Raw genomic sequence first — 17,059 nt, forward strand, 5'->3', positions numbered from 1 at the left:
AGGATTCTCACGACCTCATGAGAAATTAAAGTTATGGTCGCAGGTCAGAAAAGGTTGAGTAACCCTGCTACAACAATACAACCCTTCTTTAATCTCTGATACAAAATACAAGTATGAGGTGAAGAAACTTAAATCATATATACTTACACACAAGGAACACCTTGCAAAAATTAATGCAGTGTAATAAAACAGTCAAGCAATGAATCCTCCATCGTGAAAGTTTACATTTTTTAGAGAGGCTTTTGATCATTTTGGAAGCTGCAGTGCTGTTGAATAATACTGCATCATATAGACTGGTGTTTGTTTAGACCCGTGAAGAAGTACGAACCAGCTGAAATGGCCTCATTTTAAAAAGTGAGCTGGTCCTCGTTCTAAAAGACTCAACTTAATTCACACAAAGATAAAAGTACACACACACACACACACACACACACACACACACACACACTACACTACACTACACACTACAACAGCATTACACCAGCACTTGGCAGAACAACAAATCCTGTTTGTCTCAGTAGTAGCATGACTGGGATAGCAAGCAAGTCACTTCCCAGGGGAAGACACAAGTGTGTGTGTGTGTGTGTGTGTGTGTGTGTGATATACTACACGGTCCATCTGTTGGCAGCCTCCTGAAAATGACCTAGTCTTCTGACACTTGGTATTTCAGTGACATGCCTGCAGCATTACTGTAAAGCACTCAGAGCTGCTCTGCATGTTTCATTCACATTTTCACAGCATTCTCACGGCGTCATGAATTTCACCTTTTAGCCCAGGGAGAGACTAGAATCAAGAGCGTTACATCTACAGCGACTTATAACCTGGTAAGCTAGTTTTCAACACTGAGTTCCTGGCCACTAATGACAAATTCACGAGCAGCAGCAGTCTTGTGATAAAGCAAATCAAAATTGTTACACAAAGGACTTTCCTGTGACAATACACACACTGGCAACCACACTGAAGGTCTTTTGGGAAACACCAGAGGAGAACAGATGATTGTGCTTCTCAAATTACAACACTCAGCTGTCTGACCAGACCCAAACAGCATAGTCAGTTCCTCCTGAAAACTGAATCACTGATACTTTATTCTAAATACAGTGCTGTTTTCATTAACTCCTTAAATTACATCAGAGTTTTTCTTCAGTATACAACCTCAAACCTGGTCACTCATATTAAAAACATCACACTTAAGGGCATCTTTGGGGTGAAACTCAAACGGTGATAAGTTGATAAGCCTTTAAACTGCCATCCACCTCAACCATCTCCTGACTCTGCTGCTGTTTATAAATGTAGAGCTTCATTTAAAAAATGTTTATAGTTAAAATACATTAGTTTGAAAGTTGTGCAGAGTGTCATGAAAAAAATGCAAACTTCATGTCCATGTACATGAATCAATAGATTACATTTCATGACTATTTCAGCTGCTGGGGGAGTGGGTTGGTTTAGGCAGCATTTTTATTTTATTTTTTATTTTTTTCTGGTGAAATTCTGAATCCAAGCTTTTGGCTGTAAGTGAGTGACTGTTTGGTGGAATGGCTGGTCCTACCTGTCGGGATGCGAATGTTGATGTCTGACAGTGTCGACAGGTTGCTTCCCCAGGTGAAGAATCCATTGGATACCTAAGAGAAAAACAGAGAGAGAGATGAAGAGAAATTCAATGAATAAACATATTTATTCAGAATTTGGCACAACATAAAAAAACTATTACAACTGATGCTGTGGATTCATTTATTCTTTGCAGGGAACATCTCTCAGTAAATTTCTATTATGCAACATATGAGTACGTGCTGTTTTCTTGTTCCATGCAGACCCACCAGAGTAAAAGCACATGACCCGTTCTATGTCCCTGACCCAGAGTTTAAGAAACCCTAACAGTTGAGTTCACTGCTGTGAACACTGCTATGATAACTGCATTACACATTCTGCCATCAGATCAATAAAAAAAGGAAACGAAAGGAAGAAATTAATCAACTTCATTATTTTGTTTGACAGCCAAGAGGAAGTAAACAAATCCAAACTTTTATTACTGACCATCAGCATTAGATCAGATATTGGTGCCAACTTCTCCTCAGACAGTACAATCATGATGACAGATCTAAGTAAATATTTAGTCTCAAACATGAATGATAGCTTAGGATTTTCCTGTCCTAGGTGCTTTTCTAATTGAAAACAGTAATAGGTAATGGTAGTTAATGATACATTGAAGGTATAATTACAAGTATTCGGCTATTTTTCTAATCTTTATTTTTCTTTTTTATTTGTTTTTTCTTCCACTTCTCTTCTCTATCTTTAATTTCTTTAACTTTAATTCTATTTGTGTTTAGCTCAGGTTTAACCCACCCAAGTAAGACTGACGGATGAAGTCAGAAATTCTAGCACCATCTACACTGTACAACACATATGATAAATATGTCACAGATGGCAGTGTGTCTATATTACTGTCTATATTGTCGTTCACTGGGTTTAACGCTCATCACAGTTCAAAAGCAAAGAAACATGTAGCAGGACTTCATATCTAATCCCTATCTAGTGATCTATTACCCTGCTTCCTGTTTACATTCCTCCCATCTGTTGCATTTATTTGTTTATTTTATGTTTATTTTATCTGACAACCTCCCCCCCGGCCTTGACTCCACTGTTCCCTTCTCCCCATGACACAGATCCCAAAAGACATCTAGAGATAGGAACACTGTTGTTCCTTTGTAAGCAAATATTTAAGAGGAACATGCTTTAAACGTAATTATTTATTTATTTAGTTTTTAGAGAATTAGACCATTGAGGATAAGAGATGACATGACATTAAAAACTGTCAAGTATCTCATCAGATTTTTCAAGTACATCTTAAAAAAAACTAACATTAAATACCTGATATGAATATCACAGTATATCACAGTACTGAACTCAATGGTTATTTTCTCTGATTGTCTCATATTGAGTGATTAAATAACAATAAGATCAGATAGAGAAACCAGAGGGAATATGTGACAATGGGAGTGAAACATGAAAACAAGGAAATGTGGAGTCACTGCTTGTTAAGGAAGTACAGATTATTTCATACATCAGGCAGGAAGCCAGAGGAAGTGATCCTCAAAGCTGTGTTTATAAGCTACTTTTTATGACACACAGGAGAACAATTCAAAAATTGCTGGAACACAACACATCATCCTCAGTGTGAGTCCTGAGACCTTTGTGATGTCTGTATTTCTCTACAGTCAGCTCTCTGATTAAAACATACTTTTAGATGGTATGTCTGGGTAGATTTCTCACTTGGAAAACTATAGAACATACAGACAATTTTAACAAGGTGTATCATGAAGGTTAAGACTTAGATTCGTAGAGTTAAAGGGGAAAAAACATTTTAATAATACGTGCTTTGTAACCATTACCTATCCCTTAGAGAGACAACTTAATGTTATGTGTTCAGACAACAGTGTTCTCCCGGCTTTTTGGCAATAAATTGTTTTCAGCCCTAAGCACATAACCAGCTCCACAAGCACTTGACCAGCCTCGACACAGCCCTGACTTCAGCCCTGTCTGATGGGATTCAGTGGAAATCAGTGTAACAAGAATGTGCATTGAATTCTCAAGGAGAAATACCATTAAATTACAACATTAAATGATAAAAGTTGCCCCAGAACAAAACGTGATGGACACAGCTAATTAAAGTGGAATGTTGAAAATGTGTTTCAGGAGTGGAGGGTGTTATAGAGAGATATTAGTGCCCATGATATTGGAATGACATGTTCAGTGATCACATATGGGTGCAATATTTAGGTGTCCACATACTTTTGTCCACGAAACAAATAAGAAAAGATTTTTTTTTAATGAGTACTTAATAAGCTGATAAAATCCTAGAGTGTGTTTAGAATGGAAAAGTTTCTCTCTTTCTCTCTCTCCCTAATTAATAAACCACCGCCTGGTCGGTAGCGTCACTCCACAGGGATGAGACAGGAAGAGCAGCCTTTGCAGAGGGGCTGAGAAAATGTTGGACAAATTCACAAGGCCCTTTAAGGGGCAATGGATTCTCGTGTGAATCCTACACTTCCTGAGTCCACGCACACACATTCACAGATAGACGCACATAAACACACATCTCCTGTATGACTGCACAAAGACCACCAAAGCCCCACAGATGTACAGTACAAACACTGATGATATGAAACAGCTGTTGATGGAGTTCAGTAAATGATTGTGTTAATGACCTGCACTTGCACTGGATTTTCTCTGTGCTGCCATATCAGTCAAGATCCAAACTATTTAATAAAACCTTGGTTTGTAAACCTCGTATTGTCTGACATTCTAAACACATCTGAAAATGCAACTGGCAGACTTCTTTTAAAGCTGACAAATAATAGATAAAGTAATTTTCTTGTCAGCATGACTTTGCCTGTGTACTGATAGTTAATGCTCTTTATCATAAGGTGTTCTGAGGGATGTAGTCAACCAAATACTGGTCGACTGAAATCGTACCTACTCTTCAACCAACTGACTGGTCGCCTGCAAAAAAAATCTGCACATTATGTCTAAATAAACAAAATCAGCCACAGTGTGAGAGTGCACTCTACCTAGCAGCCGTATTAGTGTATTAGTAGCCTAGATGAATTATAAATAAACATAAAAAGGTAGCACGTGCAGCACATTCAATCATTCATAGCATTTTAAGAGCATATCGACCAACCGGTCATTATGAATATACTGTCCAGCCTCTAGGTGTGTAGTTTGTCAAGCAACAACAACAGTATAAAATGGCAGCAAATCCCATTACATTATAAATCATGTAAAATATTTGGGTGAAATTTGGGTTTTCATTGTCCTTTTCAGTAACTTTCGAGTCTGTACGAGCATAAAATCAATTAAAACTGATCTACTCTTAAAAATTGAGTATTCAGTAAGAAATGAAAGCTGAAAGCTGTGCGTTCTGTTTACATCTTGCTTTTACATTCTCATGTTGTTTTCTTGTTATTTTCTTTTTTTTAAAAATTATTTCTGTTAATTGCCCCTCTCACTATTTCTACTAAAATGGTAACCCATTCCCCCGTACCTAAACTCGTCTATCCCCCAAGGTCTCCTTACACTTTATCACTGAGAGAGGACTGTAAAAGTGCCAAGCAGCAGTCTGGAAAGCTGAGTTCATTGCTCCTGAATGTGCTGCTTTTAACCACCTCAGCATTGCTCAGTGACTCACACAGAAAAGGCTCAAGAGTCTGACATCAAGACGAGGTTTTCTTTACTACACATTACTTTTATAGAGCTGGAAAATGCACCTTTTTCCTGGAAATTCAGCAGTTCTGTAAGCCTCCTGGTAATTATGTGCTTGGTGTCTTGAAGATTTCATGGCCTTTTTCTGTCCTTACCCCCACCCCAGCCCCCGTCATTCCCCAACAAGTGAACTTCGACCCTGACCTTTACAGCCACATCCTCCGTCTCTGTGGGTCTCATCTGTCGCCTGGTCGGCTGCTCGTAGTTGTCCATCTTGTAGCGCATTGGCTGCTTCCTGTTGATGGCTTTGGTCTTGAGGGAGATATCAAAAGGACACGGGGGAGAGGGGAGTGAGGGGAAAACGAGAGAGAGACTTGAAGTTAGCATTGACTAATACACTTAAGACTTTCCTGCATCCGCTTTAGATCCTTGGGGAGAAGAAGTAGTGCGGGGGTTCCCTCTGATATGAGACTCGAGGATGTTGCTCCAGAGGATTCAGTCCCACTGCTGCCACATTATCCTGTTCTTATTATCCAGACACACTGAACATACAAACATGAAGTTGTCTTATCTCTGTACAAATGCACCAGCGTCACCAAGAATCGCTACACATATTTCTGTACAAGTGTCGAGACTAGAGGTCACACACCGGCCAGGTTGTCTAGCAGTGTGGTGTGTCAACTGATGCCTGAAGTTCATACATCTGAGAAAATTGTCAGCATAAGGAAAGAAATGTAGAGTGTGACAAAAATTGCTGCTTTTCTGGAACACTGAGATACTGCGTATCATTTTGCAGTGATGCAAGTTTTGGCATCGTCTGCACAGAAAAATAGGCACTGGTTTGATGCCATTCAGTAGTCAAAGGTGATGGGTGGAACAAACAGCCTGTTGATGATTTTGTGGTGGTTAAGACAACATTATGTAACTAACTAGCTTCAGAATCATTTTGATGGTTCACTGACTTGCAACAGGGAGAATGGAGCCTCTGTCATTCCCACTCTGCTCCCTGAACACCTGTTCTTGTTCTGTGTAACTGTGGTGAGCAGGTACGATCTCCCTCTAACTGAGTGACAGTCAGCAGCTTAAACTGCTGGAATCAGGTCCAGCAAGTTCAAGAGTAATGCTGAACTGTAGATCAGTTAAAAAGACTCTGAAGTCATTAAAAACCAGCGTTCATCTCTGATATCCAGCCAATGTGCATCTGACAGGGAAACTATATGAAAGTGGGGCAACAAAACCAATAGGAATCATCCTTTTGAGTAGTGGAATAGTGATGTCAAATGTCATGGCCTGGAAATCTGGCCTGTAGCTGTAAAGATGGAATTTGCTCTATACCAAAGTGGTGAATGGAACAACAGACACCGATATCACTGGGCCTTAACACAACAGAGGCATTACTACAATTACTACATTCAGAGTTATTAAACACACAACAGTGATTCAAACTGTAGTATATACAGTACATAAAAGCTTCTACATTTGCTGTTTATTAACACCCCATCTCTCATAGTTCTTTCTTCAGAAAAGTCTTCTAGCACACGGGAAGCAGAGCGATTACATTTACATTTGATTTTAGGACAAATGGATGAAGTGGGCAATTGGCATGAGTACAGATAGCTAAGCAGAGGATGCATTAGGTTATAGACACTCATAGAGAAAAACAGAATTCACATTACTTGCTTCACTGTTGATTGATTTAGCAATTTAATCGAAAGTACAGTCCAATAACACCATAGCAATGGCCACTTAGCAATTTTTTCAAGTGCATTGGAATTATAGCTTTGAGTTTGTAATTGCTTCATAAAAAGGACATAATGCAGCTGTTACAAATGGGGCTTTTACATAAAGTAGAAGTAATTTTATTACTTTATATTGAATATATATTGAATATGACAACCAAAAATGTTACTATTTGCAGTTAAGTAGATTTAATATTGCTCTAATAATAATACAGTTAAATTCAGCTACTGAATAATGGCTTTAATAATATTTCAAATTAAAAATGTTATGCTGCGTTTTGCCATTATGTCTTACAATCCCATCTGAAAACCATTATGCCTCTAAAGAGCTCAGAGTCATTCGGCTCTGTCCATTTTAGACACAAACAGTGATAATCCCACAGCAACATAACAGTCGCCATGTGACTCAGTTGCCTGAAACCTCAGACAGCCACAAGATTAGAATCTGGACTCCATTTAACTGGTTGGTAATGTTCTGTAGGAATGGTGTGTTTACAAACGGCAACCAAATCCTACAGTATCCTTCCTTCTACATATTGTATCTTAAAATATTTTTAGTCTGTCTGTCTTCAGTGTTCCATCAAAAACACAAAGACAGGTGTTTTAATGGCTAACATCTTAGATAAACAACTTTAGAAATTTAAAATTATTATTTTGATGGCCTGCTGCTTCTCACAGTAATTATGTGTCATAGCACGTCCTTGTCTAAATAAGTGAATATTCCATGGAGGATTGTTGCTTATTACAATCTTGTCTCAGCAGGTGTCTGGGCTGATGTCATACAACGTCCCCAAACACCCTATTAAAGCAACCTGTCGTCAAAATGGAAACGACACAAGTTACCTGGAGTAACATGGAAGGAATGTGTGCAGTGTCATCCAGCACACCTCACTGATCCAAACCCTGTCCACAAGGAAACATTGGCTCTTAAACTCAACACCTTAAAGCGATTTCTTGGCACGTCAGAGCGCTTTGTTAACGCTGTCTGTTTTAGCTACAGGATAAATGTTTGGATTTTTCACCGTTTCAAAGTCTTCATTAGCCAGAGGTCGTTTAATGTGACGTCTGCATGTGCTTCAGACTGAGAAAAAAATCTCTGCAGCAGGCTCGACCACTGACATCAGGTATGAAAGCTTAATATGTTTGCAGCTTTTTGAAGTAAAGTTTTACTTCTTGTCTACATATAGAGAATATTTGCTCCTAAGGAACACTGGTATTAAACAAATGGTCCTGTTACGTGTCAGTGAGCAAGTAAATTCAGTAAGGAGGGTGTTAGATTCCCTTTTGTAGCCCACAGGACACTGAACTTTTAGAATACATTAAAGGAAAATTTGTCTTTTTAGCAAGCTCTACCTTATTTTCATTGTTTTTAATCAAATACATTTTAATCACCAAGTTGGCTGCAGAGTTACAGTGACTGATGCTCAACACAGCACTTAAGTCCTTTCAGAAATGCAACATGAGTGATTACACAGTCTTTGAAAAAGTTGAAAAAGTTTTAAGAAACCAGTGGTTAACAAGCAGTTAAGTGGTTTTTATGTGTAGAAAACAAAGCCCATCAATCTCTTGTCCAGAGCTCTGACTGCATAATCCCACTCACTGAACTTACTATTTTACCTATGATCCCCAGCTTCTGGAGCAGGAAGTGCTGTCACTGTGACAAGTGCACCAGACTGTGTATAATTGTTGATATTTTCAAAGTTTCCTGGCCAGATATCAGAGATTAACTCTACAGTTCAGCATTACTCTTGAACTTTCTGGACCTGATTCCAGCAGTTTAAGCTGCTGACTGTCACTCAGTTAGAGGGAGATCGTACCTGCTCACCACAGTTACACAGAGCAGGAGCAGGTGTTCAGGGAGCAGAGTGGGAATGACAGAGGCTCCATTCTCCCTGTTACAAGTCAAGGTAAAATAGTTACATAATGTTGCTTTAACCCTTATAAAACCAAGCCATTTATTGCTATTTTTTGTCTGCCTGGTCTCTCTGTGTATTAATGCATGTACAATCTCAACCCTTTTAAGCACGGTCAAGTGATATCTTGACAACATCTTTTTTTTTTTCAGGACAACCTGGGCTATCACAATATGTATGCTGAAATGATGTCACATGAAGGGATTAACATTTATTTGACTATACAAACAAAAGAAAAAATAAAACATAAATTGAACTTGACACTTTTACATGTTATAAAAACAAGAGAAGAAGAAATTGGAGCATCTGACTGGTCGAGAGACCGACCAGAAGTCGTCATCGTTTACGTCAAGGCTCAAAAGGGAGGTCCGATATCAGTCAATTATATGTTTTTTTAATCACAAAATGTCATAAATAATCGCATTATCACAGAGTTAACATGGCCGATTTACTGTGCGAAGTTCCCGAAAAAACGCCATACTGGCTGGATTGAAAACTTTCTGGAAAAGATATAATTGCCCCGAGCCCACCATAGATCGCCCAAAGAGTAAGCCTCTGATCATACACTTTCCTAATTAAGTTTTGTTGTGTGGTTTTAGAGATATTTGGCTGGATCGCCGGTGACCCACATGGGGGCGGAGTTCTGAGGATTAACCTAACCTCTAATGTTAATGTTTTCAACTCTCACTACCATACTTTTTAGAGATATACTACATCCACACAGTCAGTAAACATTAATGTATCATGAAGACTCACCACCCCCAGGTGTTTTTTTCCAGCTTCCAAGGTAACAGACATGTCTCCATTTCTCCAGCTGTCGTCTCCAATTTCGTCACTCTGAAGAAACTCACCAAGCTTCTGGACACTGTAAGAACGCACATACACACAGTGTCCGTGAATAGGTGTGATTGTGATGATACCAATACCAGAAATCTCTCAGGAGTTTAGAGTTTCTCTTTGCTGCTGTCAGGTTTCTTCCATGTTCCTTTAATTAGATTTACCACTGAGCCACATCCAGTGTGTGACACAGCATCTCCAGTCTGTCTTCCTTGTTTAGTCAGGTCCGCATCCTCCTCTCACTCATTCAAAACAGCCTTACCAGTTAGCCTCACCGATAAGTCTTTACAATAAGAATGAATATAACATAAAGCAAAGTAACAATATAATTTTAGTTGTACACAATCACACATGCTCACCTGACCACAGCCTTCACAGCAAATCTGACAACAGTGGAGAGCAGGAAGAGAGGAGTGACCAGGATGTGGAAAAGGGCCAAGGCTGCAAAGGCCGCAGAAGGTTTGGGACCAGTTCCATTGATGAAGTGATGCATCACAAATGTCTGTAAGACAGGATTTCACTTTCACCGTTCCTGTCTCATGTTTAGTTGAAAAAAACAGCATGTAGAAGAGTTACAGTCATAAATTATTGTCTTCATTCTACCGAGGTGTTTCACTACAAGTGTGGTCGAACTGTCTTACCGCAAGAACGGCCGCAATGGGAATAGCAGCATTCATGAAAACTGCAAAGAAAACACAGGGTAAACCAGAGACCTGAATTTCCCCACATGTTTCAGAGCAAATCCAATCCAAAAATCCAACCTGTTCATGCTCAAATAATGTTGTTTGAGTCTGAGCTTATTATTTCCAACTTTTCAATGTATCATGAATGCAGCATCAGTTGTGTCCTCCTAAAAGAATGAAGTATTTAAACTAATTTGTGTTGACCAACATGGTGCGTCATGCAAGACAGAATAATTCAGTATCTGTCAACCAATTACGAGAGCTTTCACATTTTAACCAGTGAGATAAAGAGAGAGGAGTTCAGTCACCCAACCTACTTGAATCTCATGCCATAGATTTTGTTTTCATCTTACTGGACATAGATGTGTAGAAAGCGAAGGTCTTGAGGCTGGTGAGCTCTTTGCCTCTGGTCTCCTCCACACTGTCACAGAAGATGTTCTCCCAGGCGTACAGCTTCAGCAGCTTTATGCCCTTTAAGATCTCGGTGGTCTTCTTCAGACGATCTGTGGAGTGTTCCTGAAAGAGACAATGGATAAAATCACTAACATTGCAAGACAAGATAGTTACAAACTACTGGATTTACATCAATAAAACCACAGTATACTGCTTACTAGTGTGCTTTTTTGTGTGTCTGCCAGCTTTGTAGCTATGAGGTATTGGATCGGAGCCAGCAGAACTATGACAGACGCTCCAACCAGGGCACTCCAGCCCAATAAATAGTACAGCAGGATCACTCCCATCACAATCTGCAAAGAAAAACAGGAAATGATTTTTCTTGACAGAAATATCACTGTATTAGATAAAATAAAATGAATTAGAGATTAAATTAGATAAATGTAAAGTGTGGAGGTTTAGTTTCTCCCACCTGTACAGGCATGGCCCACAGGTTGGGGCAGAGGAAGAGGAACCACATCAGCTGGTTGGTCTCTATGGCAACCAGGTTGTTGATCTGCCCAAGTGTCATCTCCCCCATTGACATGTTGGAGGTGGACAGACGCAGGATTTTGTTGTAAATCATTGCCTGAATGACAGAATAGATATGAATATCCATATTATTAACATTTAATGTTACTGTATCATGATTTTTAGAGCTTTCACTTTTTTTGTAACAATTTTTTTAAATATATAACAACCTTGGGGATTTTAACCCTTTGAATAGAGAGATTCATGCTGCCCCACGTTTGTGTTTAAAACTGCTGAAATCAAATTTCATGCTGCACAACATGTTGTGCAACAAAGCCTCTAAGTAGCTGTGAACTGGCTGCTCCTGCAGCATGTAAAATGAACAGCTGTCAAATCAGGAGGATAATGTTTATATGAGTTAAGTTGCTACAACTATGACACACCTCTGAGGCATTACAGAGATCACTCATGTAGAAAAGCAACACCTCAGCGTGGAGACAACACGTCTAAACTTAATTTTCCATGATGTTTCACTCACCAGCAGGGCTCCTCGCAGGTTGATGCCGGTTTCTATGGTGACATAGTAGGAGGCCTGCAAGAAAGTCCTCTGCAAGATTAAAGCCAGGAAGAGAAGAACAGCCAGGACTGAAGTGTTCTGCAGCAACTTCGTGGAAGACATGAAGTGGACTCCAAAATAGGTCTCCTACAAACACACACAGAAAACACATTCTCTTCTTTTTTGCAGGTTTACACAATAAGACAACACTGATTTATCATTTCACCACATGAACTTATATCAGATTTATCACATCTGTTGCCTCCTCCATGTACAGATTCATCAGAACTAGCAGCTGGTTCAAGTTGCTGTTTTAGTCAGTGAGTGAAAGCACACATTATGCACAAAACTTCTTAGACAATATTGAAATATACTCATTTCTGTCATCTTTTCACTTGCCCTTCTCACTTTTTTCAATATTTCTTTTCTACTTTCAGATTCAAAAGTTAACATAGAAATACATTTTGAATGACTGAACTTTCTGTCCTTCCTGATGTTAATCTGCTAATTCAAGGCTGACTTCTGATTTCCAAGGAAATAATTCATCAATATTGTGAATTAAAAATGCACATGAAGTGACGGGCAGATTTTTATACACACAGCCCGCTCTTGACACTGTGTATGAATATATACAAATCTTTACACATATTACTTGTGTAAGTTAGAATTACTGAAACCCGAAAAAATAATGCCCTCAGCCACAGCTGTCGCAGTGGCAAAATAAAACAGGATGACATCGCATACACACACAAACACACACACACTCTGTGGCATCAAAAAGCTAAGTCTGATGCTCAGCAGTCCTTCCCTCTGTATTAAACTGAGACAAAGTGTGAGGTGTGTGGGGAATTTTCCATGTCACTCAGAAATGCAGCCCTGCTCTGCTCTCTATCTCTGCTGCCCATTACACCCACTTTAACAAGCGGGCACGGACCTGACAACAGCTCACATTCAACATCAACTATAACAACATCCAGCCAAATGGACTCAATGAAAATATACTGTCATTACAAAAGCATCTGCTCTGCCTCTCCTACCAGCTCTGTATGCATTATGACCTTTGGAGGAGGAGGCTGGCAGGGATTTAAGAGGAGTCAATGTTTGTGATCAGCCTTGCCAGCGTCTCTTCTTTTGCCAAATGAACCGTCTGTAAAAGCATCTGCTTTATCTCTGTCTGGTGCACCCTCTTTATTGTGCTGTCATGGTCACAGATTAGTGTTTTGTTTTACTGTAGTGTAATAGTAACAATGTTGGTCCAGCTGATATTGATTTATGAATCCTGGTGCAGATCCTGAATTATCTAGAATGATGAAGAGCAGATTCAATGTAGTGCCAAAACAATTAGTTGATTAATTTATTGTCCATCAACAAAAAATTGATTGACAGCAACAAACCATTTGTTTTTTTCACATTCAAAGAAGTGAGGATTTGCTGCTTTTCTCTTGTGTTATATCATTATGAACTAATACTAATCTATGTCCTCTGAGCAGCGCTGTTAGTTCGGGGGAGTCTGGACGCTATGGTGAGTTGCTATCGGAAAGTGACGAGACAGGCTAGGGCTAGCTGGTTAGCATGCTAACTTCAGTAGAAGAAAAGGTGATAGAACTACAAGCAAAACATTGGCTTTGATTTCCACAGCTAGAGACAGCTCTTGGTGAGTAAAGGAATGAAGTTTGATGCTGAACTCACAACATTTCTTCTAGACTTGTAAGTAAACAGTTGTTAATGTTAACACGTATGTAGTGATAGCAAAAACTTATATATGGCTCCTAATGTTTTGAACTTATAGTAAAAAAAAAGTTAGTATAAGACAAAACATGAGGAAACCACCCAGCTCGCCCACATTTTCTACAAAATACTGCAATTATTGTCTGCTATGTTTATGAGGAGTAATCTAAGTTTTAGACCTGAGAATATGTTTTGGAAAGTGAGGAAATTAAAGAGATTTTTAGAAAGCGGGGACATTTTTGCCCTGTTAAAGGATTAAGACTTGATTTAAGGGTTAGGGTTAAAGTTGAGTTTACAGAAGGTGAAGGTTAGGGTAAAGGCTGGTGTTAGGCTTGTTGTTGTCATGGCTAAAATTAGATTTAGGGAATGCATTATGTCAACAAGGGTCCTCACATGTGTTAAACTACAGATGTGTGTTTGTATGTGTAATGTCATTTCAGCACCAGCACATTATGACATTACAGGCCTATTATCATGTCAGATACAAGGCCCTTCACACACTTAGAGATGCAGTAACACACACACAGACACACACATACTGGTGGTGACATGATGACTGTGACCTACGCCTTGGTAACATCACACTGGGAATGAGTCATTCACTGGTGGGCTGGACCACCCAACTAACAGGCAGAAACACATTTGTGTGTGCGTGTGTGTGTAAAGCATGGACAACCCATGATGTCGCACTATTTTGCACTTAATCTTTAATAAAATGATTCTATGTAAACACTTAAGCCAGACTTTGGTCCCATTGATGGCTTTAGTAACCTCAGCTGTGCCAAAGTGGTTTCTCTAAAGGGAAATGAATGATTGTTTAGCTTTTCACAATGTCGCCTATGTTCATTAAAGAGTTTTTTCTAACATGACACTCTAAGGGCATTAGGTCTATCAATTTCTGAACAATTTTTCAAGCCAAGGCAGTAATTTTACACCTCACATCTGTCAGGGCCACAGGGGAGCATCCCCACTATTATTAACTCCTGTATACTGTAGCCACCTGTAGCAGCTCTATGCAGTAAACATAATGCAGGTCACAATCTGCTTCCACTCATACATACACCCACCGTGTTCTTGTCTGACTGTGACGCTGCCGCCATCTTCCTTCAGGTACTTGACGATGCCCGAGATACAGAGTGGTCCAGCGAAACCCAGCAGGTCCGCCAGGTAGCGGAAGGTGCTGCTGAGCAAGATGGGACGTCCAAATGCTCGATACATGGAGCGCCAGATTGACGGGGCTCGATTCGGATCCTCTGCGGTCTGTGTGGAGAGAGAGATGATGGAGGGAAGATAGATGAATAAAGGAAAGAAATCACAGACATTTGTGTTTCCTCTAATATGATTAAATAGCAGGAAAGTATTAGTAAAAACATACAGCAGGAACATTACATTACTATTAAGTCAGGTTAAGCCTTCATCTATGTGAGCCATTTCTGCAAAGTTATGAAAAAAGATACTGTAAGTCATTATAATGAGAAACTTTCTCAAAATAGTTAATTAGTAAGTAGTCATTATTTCAAGAAAATATCTCATTGTAATGATTTCAGCAACTCTTTTTTTAAAATTACACTGGCAGTAATGGGCATCCGTATCCATCTGCTCACCCTCTGATCCTCGTAGGCGTCTTTGAGCCGCAGGTAGTTGGTGAGGGCTCTCATGGCGATGGGCAGCTTACCAATCTTCTTCAGCTCTATTGGCCTTCTATGGGCTCCAATGATGAGCGGATTCATCCACCAATATGTTGCCTGAAAATGTGCCAAGAATTTGTACCATTTTCTGTGCTCTGCTGCAGAGTAGTGCTCTAATAATATTTGTCACAGCCAGTACTGATTATGAGACATACATATTAAGTTTGGCTGTAACATAATATCAAAAGGTGAAAGCTAAAACAGAGGTGATAATTAGCTTTCTAACTTGTAACTTGCATGAGTATGTGAACTGGGCATATTCTTTGGGACTTGAATTAACTTGTTGTTATTAACAATTGTGAAAAACTAAATACAAAAACACGACAGTGTGTTTGTGTCTACCTTGGAGAGCAGGTTGACAAATGGCTGCAGAAAGCGAACTCCCAAATCCTGTAAATCTTCTGGTGGCTTCACTTTCTGAGGATTGGTGAAGAAGACATATTTCTACAGGGAGAAAAAGACAAAACAGAAGTGAATGTATGGATAATTGGTGTCCAATCACCAATGGCAGATGTGTGAGTATCTTCTTGTCTCACTCACTTCCTGTATTTGACACATTAAGGGTTATTCAGTTTCTGATATTGTATGAAACATGATTACTCACCCTGACTCTTATGACATTGATCTCCACAGCCATTAGTAGTCCATACAGGAGCACTAACAGGGCAGTGATACAGAACCTCAAGTGCTGTGGTCCGACTTTGAACTCTGCATACTTCCAAAGTTTAATGGACTTTGTGATGAACGCCAACACCCAGTAGATGAAAAGGACTAAAAAAAAAGTTATGTAATTTAATGTTAATAGGCTGGTTGCTACTTTTGGTTGTTACTTTTACTTCATGCTTGTGTGTCATTGTGGCTATATACATTTAAAAGGGAACTCCACTGAATTCACACACCAGAGTCTGTTTTGGGGAGTACAACAACATTCAGTATGTGGGAAAGAGTTGTCTATAGCTCCTGAAAGGAGCTGTGCGAAATCTAATAAATTTCCTTGAGTGATGTCACTTGTGTCAGTGCCAGCTGGGAATGACTGAAGTTTAAAAATGAAAAAAGAAAGAAGTGAGCTTAACAGACTCTCTCTCTCTCTCTCTCTCTTTTTTTAACTTAACCATAATGTAATAAGGAAGATTACATTTGTTCTTTGAGGGAGGCCTGGCCGAGATAGCACACAACTTCCAAGGTTACAAAAATGATTATAATAATTAGAGCACAAACAAAACAAATACTGAACAGTTAAAGTGAATAGATCATGTTAAAAACAGATAAGAAGCAACAAATACATGAGACTAAATCTAGTTTAGGAACAGTTATACAGGTTTTTATCAACGCTCTAAATTCTCCCAGGGAGATAAACTCATTAAACTTTAAAGAGGTCTGGAGGTTATTCCATGACCAGGGTTGCAAAGTAGGGGAAAGCTGTTCTATCTCTGCTTGAGCCTAGAGCATCTAGACTATACTTACTATCATAATGCACCTGAATCTCCAACTGAACTGTCTGCAATCAGAGTTGCATTGTGGGTAATTTATGCACCAGGTTTTGACAATGAAGGAGGCTTGGAATTGTGTATCCAGCCAGTGTTTCAAGGACAGATAAAAGTTAAAGCAAAAAAGTGATGAGGATGAACCAGCCCAACGCCAGTCTCAGTGCTGGGACTTACCAAGCAGCAATTTAGGGAAGTTGGACGTCTCTATGTTGTGGTAGTAAACCACTGATGTTGTTGCTGCTACGAAACCCATGAATGCTGGCATGTAGAGATGGAGGTGATCAGTTCCCATCATTCTACAACGAGAGGCAAAAACATAATCAAAT

The 17,059-nt window shown here is 39.4% G+C and overlaps 1 protein-coding gene across 1 annotated transcript in view; it reads right to left on the reverse strand.

Moving 5' to 3' along the window:
- The window catches only part of abcc9 (ATP-binding cassette, sub-family C (CFTR/MRP), member 9), a 50,712-nt gene that overhangs the window by 26,372 nt on the left and 7,281 nt on the right, over window positions 1–17,059 (reverse strand). Inside the window, exons 5-19 of the mRNA XM_018694896.2 lie at window positions 16,908–17,029; window positions 15,851–16,017; window positions 15,589–15,690; window positions 15,163–15,303; window positions 14,626–14,818; window positions 14,499–14,500; window positions 11,813–11,974; window positions 11,237–11,392; window positions 10,983–11,117; window positions 10,725–10,887; window positions 10,330–10,370; window positions 10,048–10,190; window positions 9,608–9,716; window positions 5,404–5,511; window positions 1,547–1,619 (exon numbers count right to left, since the gene is read on the reverse strand). Of these exons, the coding sequence (XP_018550412.1) occupies window positions 1,547–1,619; window positions 5,404–5,511; window positions 9,608–9,716; window positions 10,048–10,190; window positions 10,330–10,370; window positions 10,725–10,887; window positions 10,983–11,117; window positions 11,237–11,392; window positions 11,813–11,974; window positions 14,499–14,500; window positions 14,626–14,818; window positions 15,163–15,303; window positions 15,589–15,690; window positions 15,851–16,017; window positions 16,908–17,029 (1,817 nt within the window). The remainder of the gene's footprint in view (window positions 1–1,546; window positions 1,620–5,403; window positions 5,512–9,607; window positions 9,717–10,047; window positions 10,191–10,329; window positions 10,371–10,724; window positions 10,888–10,982; window positions 11,118–11,236; window positions 11,393–11,812; window positions 11,975–14,498; window positions 14,501–14,625; window positions 14,819–15,162; window positions 15,304–15,588; window positions 15,691–15,850; window positions 16,018–16,907; window positions 17,030–17,059) is intronic.

Source organism: Lates calcarifer, linkage group LG18, assembly GCF_001640805.2.
Source record: "Lates calcarifer isolate ASB-BC8 linkage group LG18, TLL_Latcal_v3, whole genome shotgun sequence".
In the NCBI taxonomy this organism is placed as follows: Eukaryota; Metazoa; Chordata; class Actinopteri; family Centropomidae; genus Lates; species Lates calcarifer.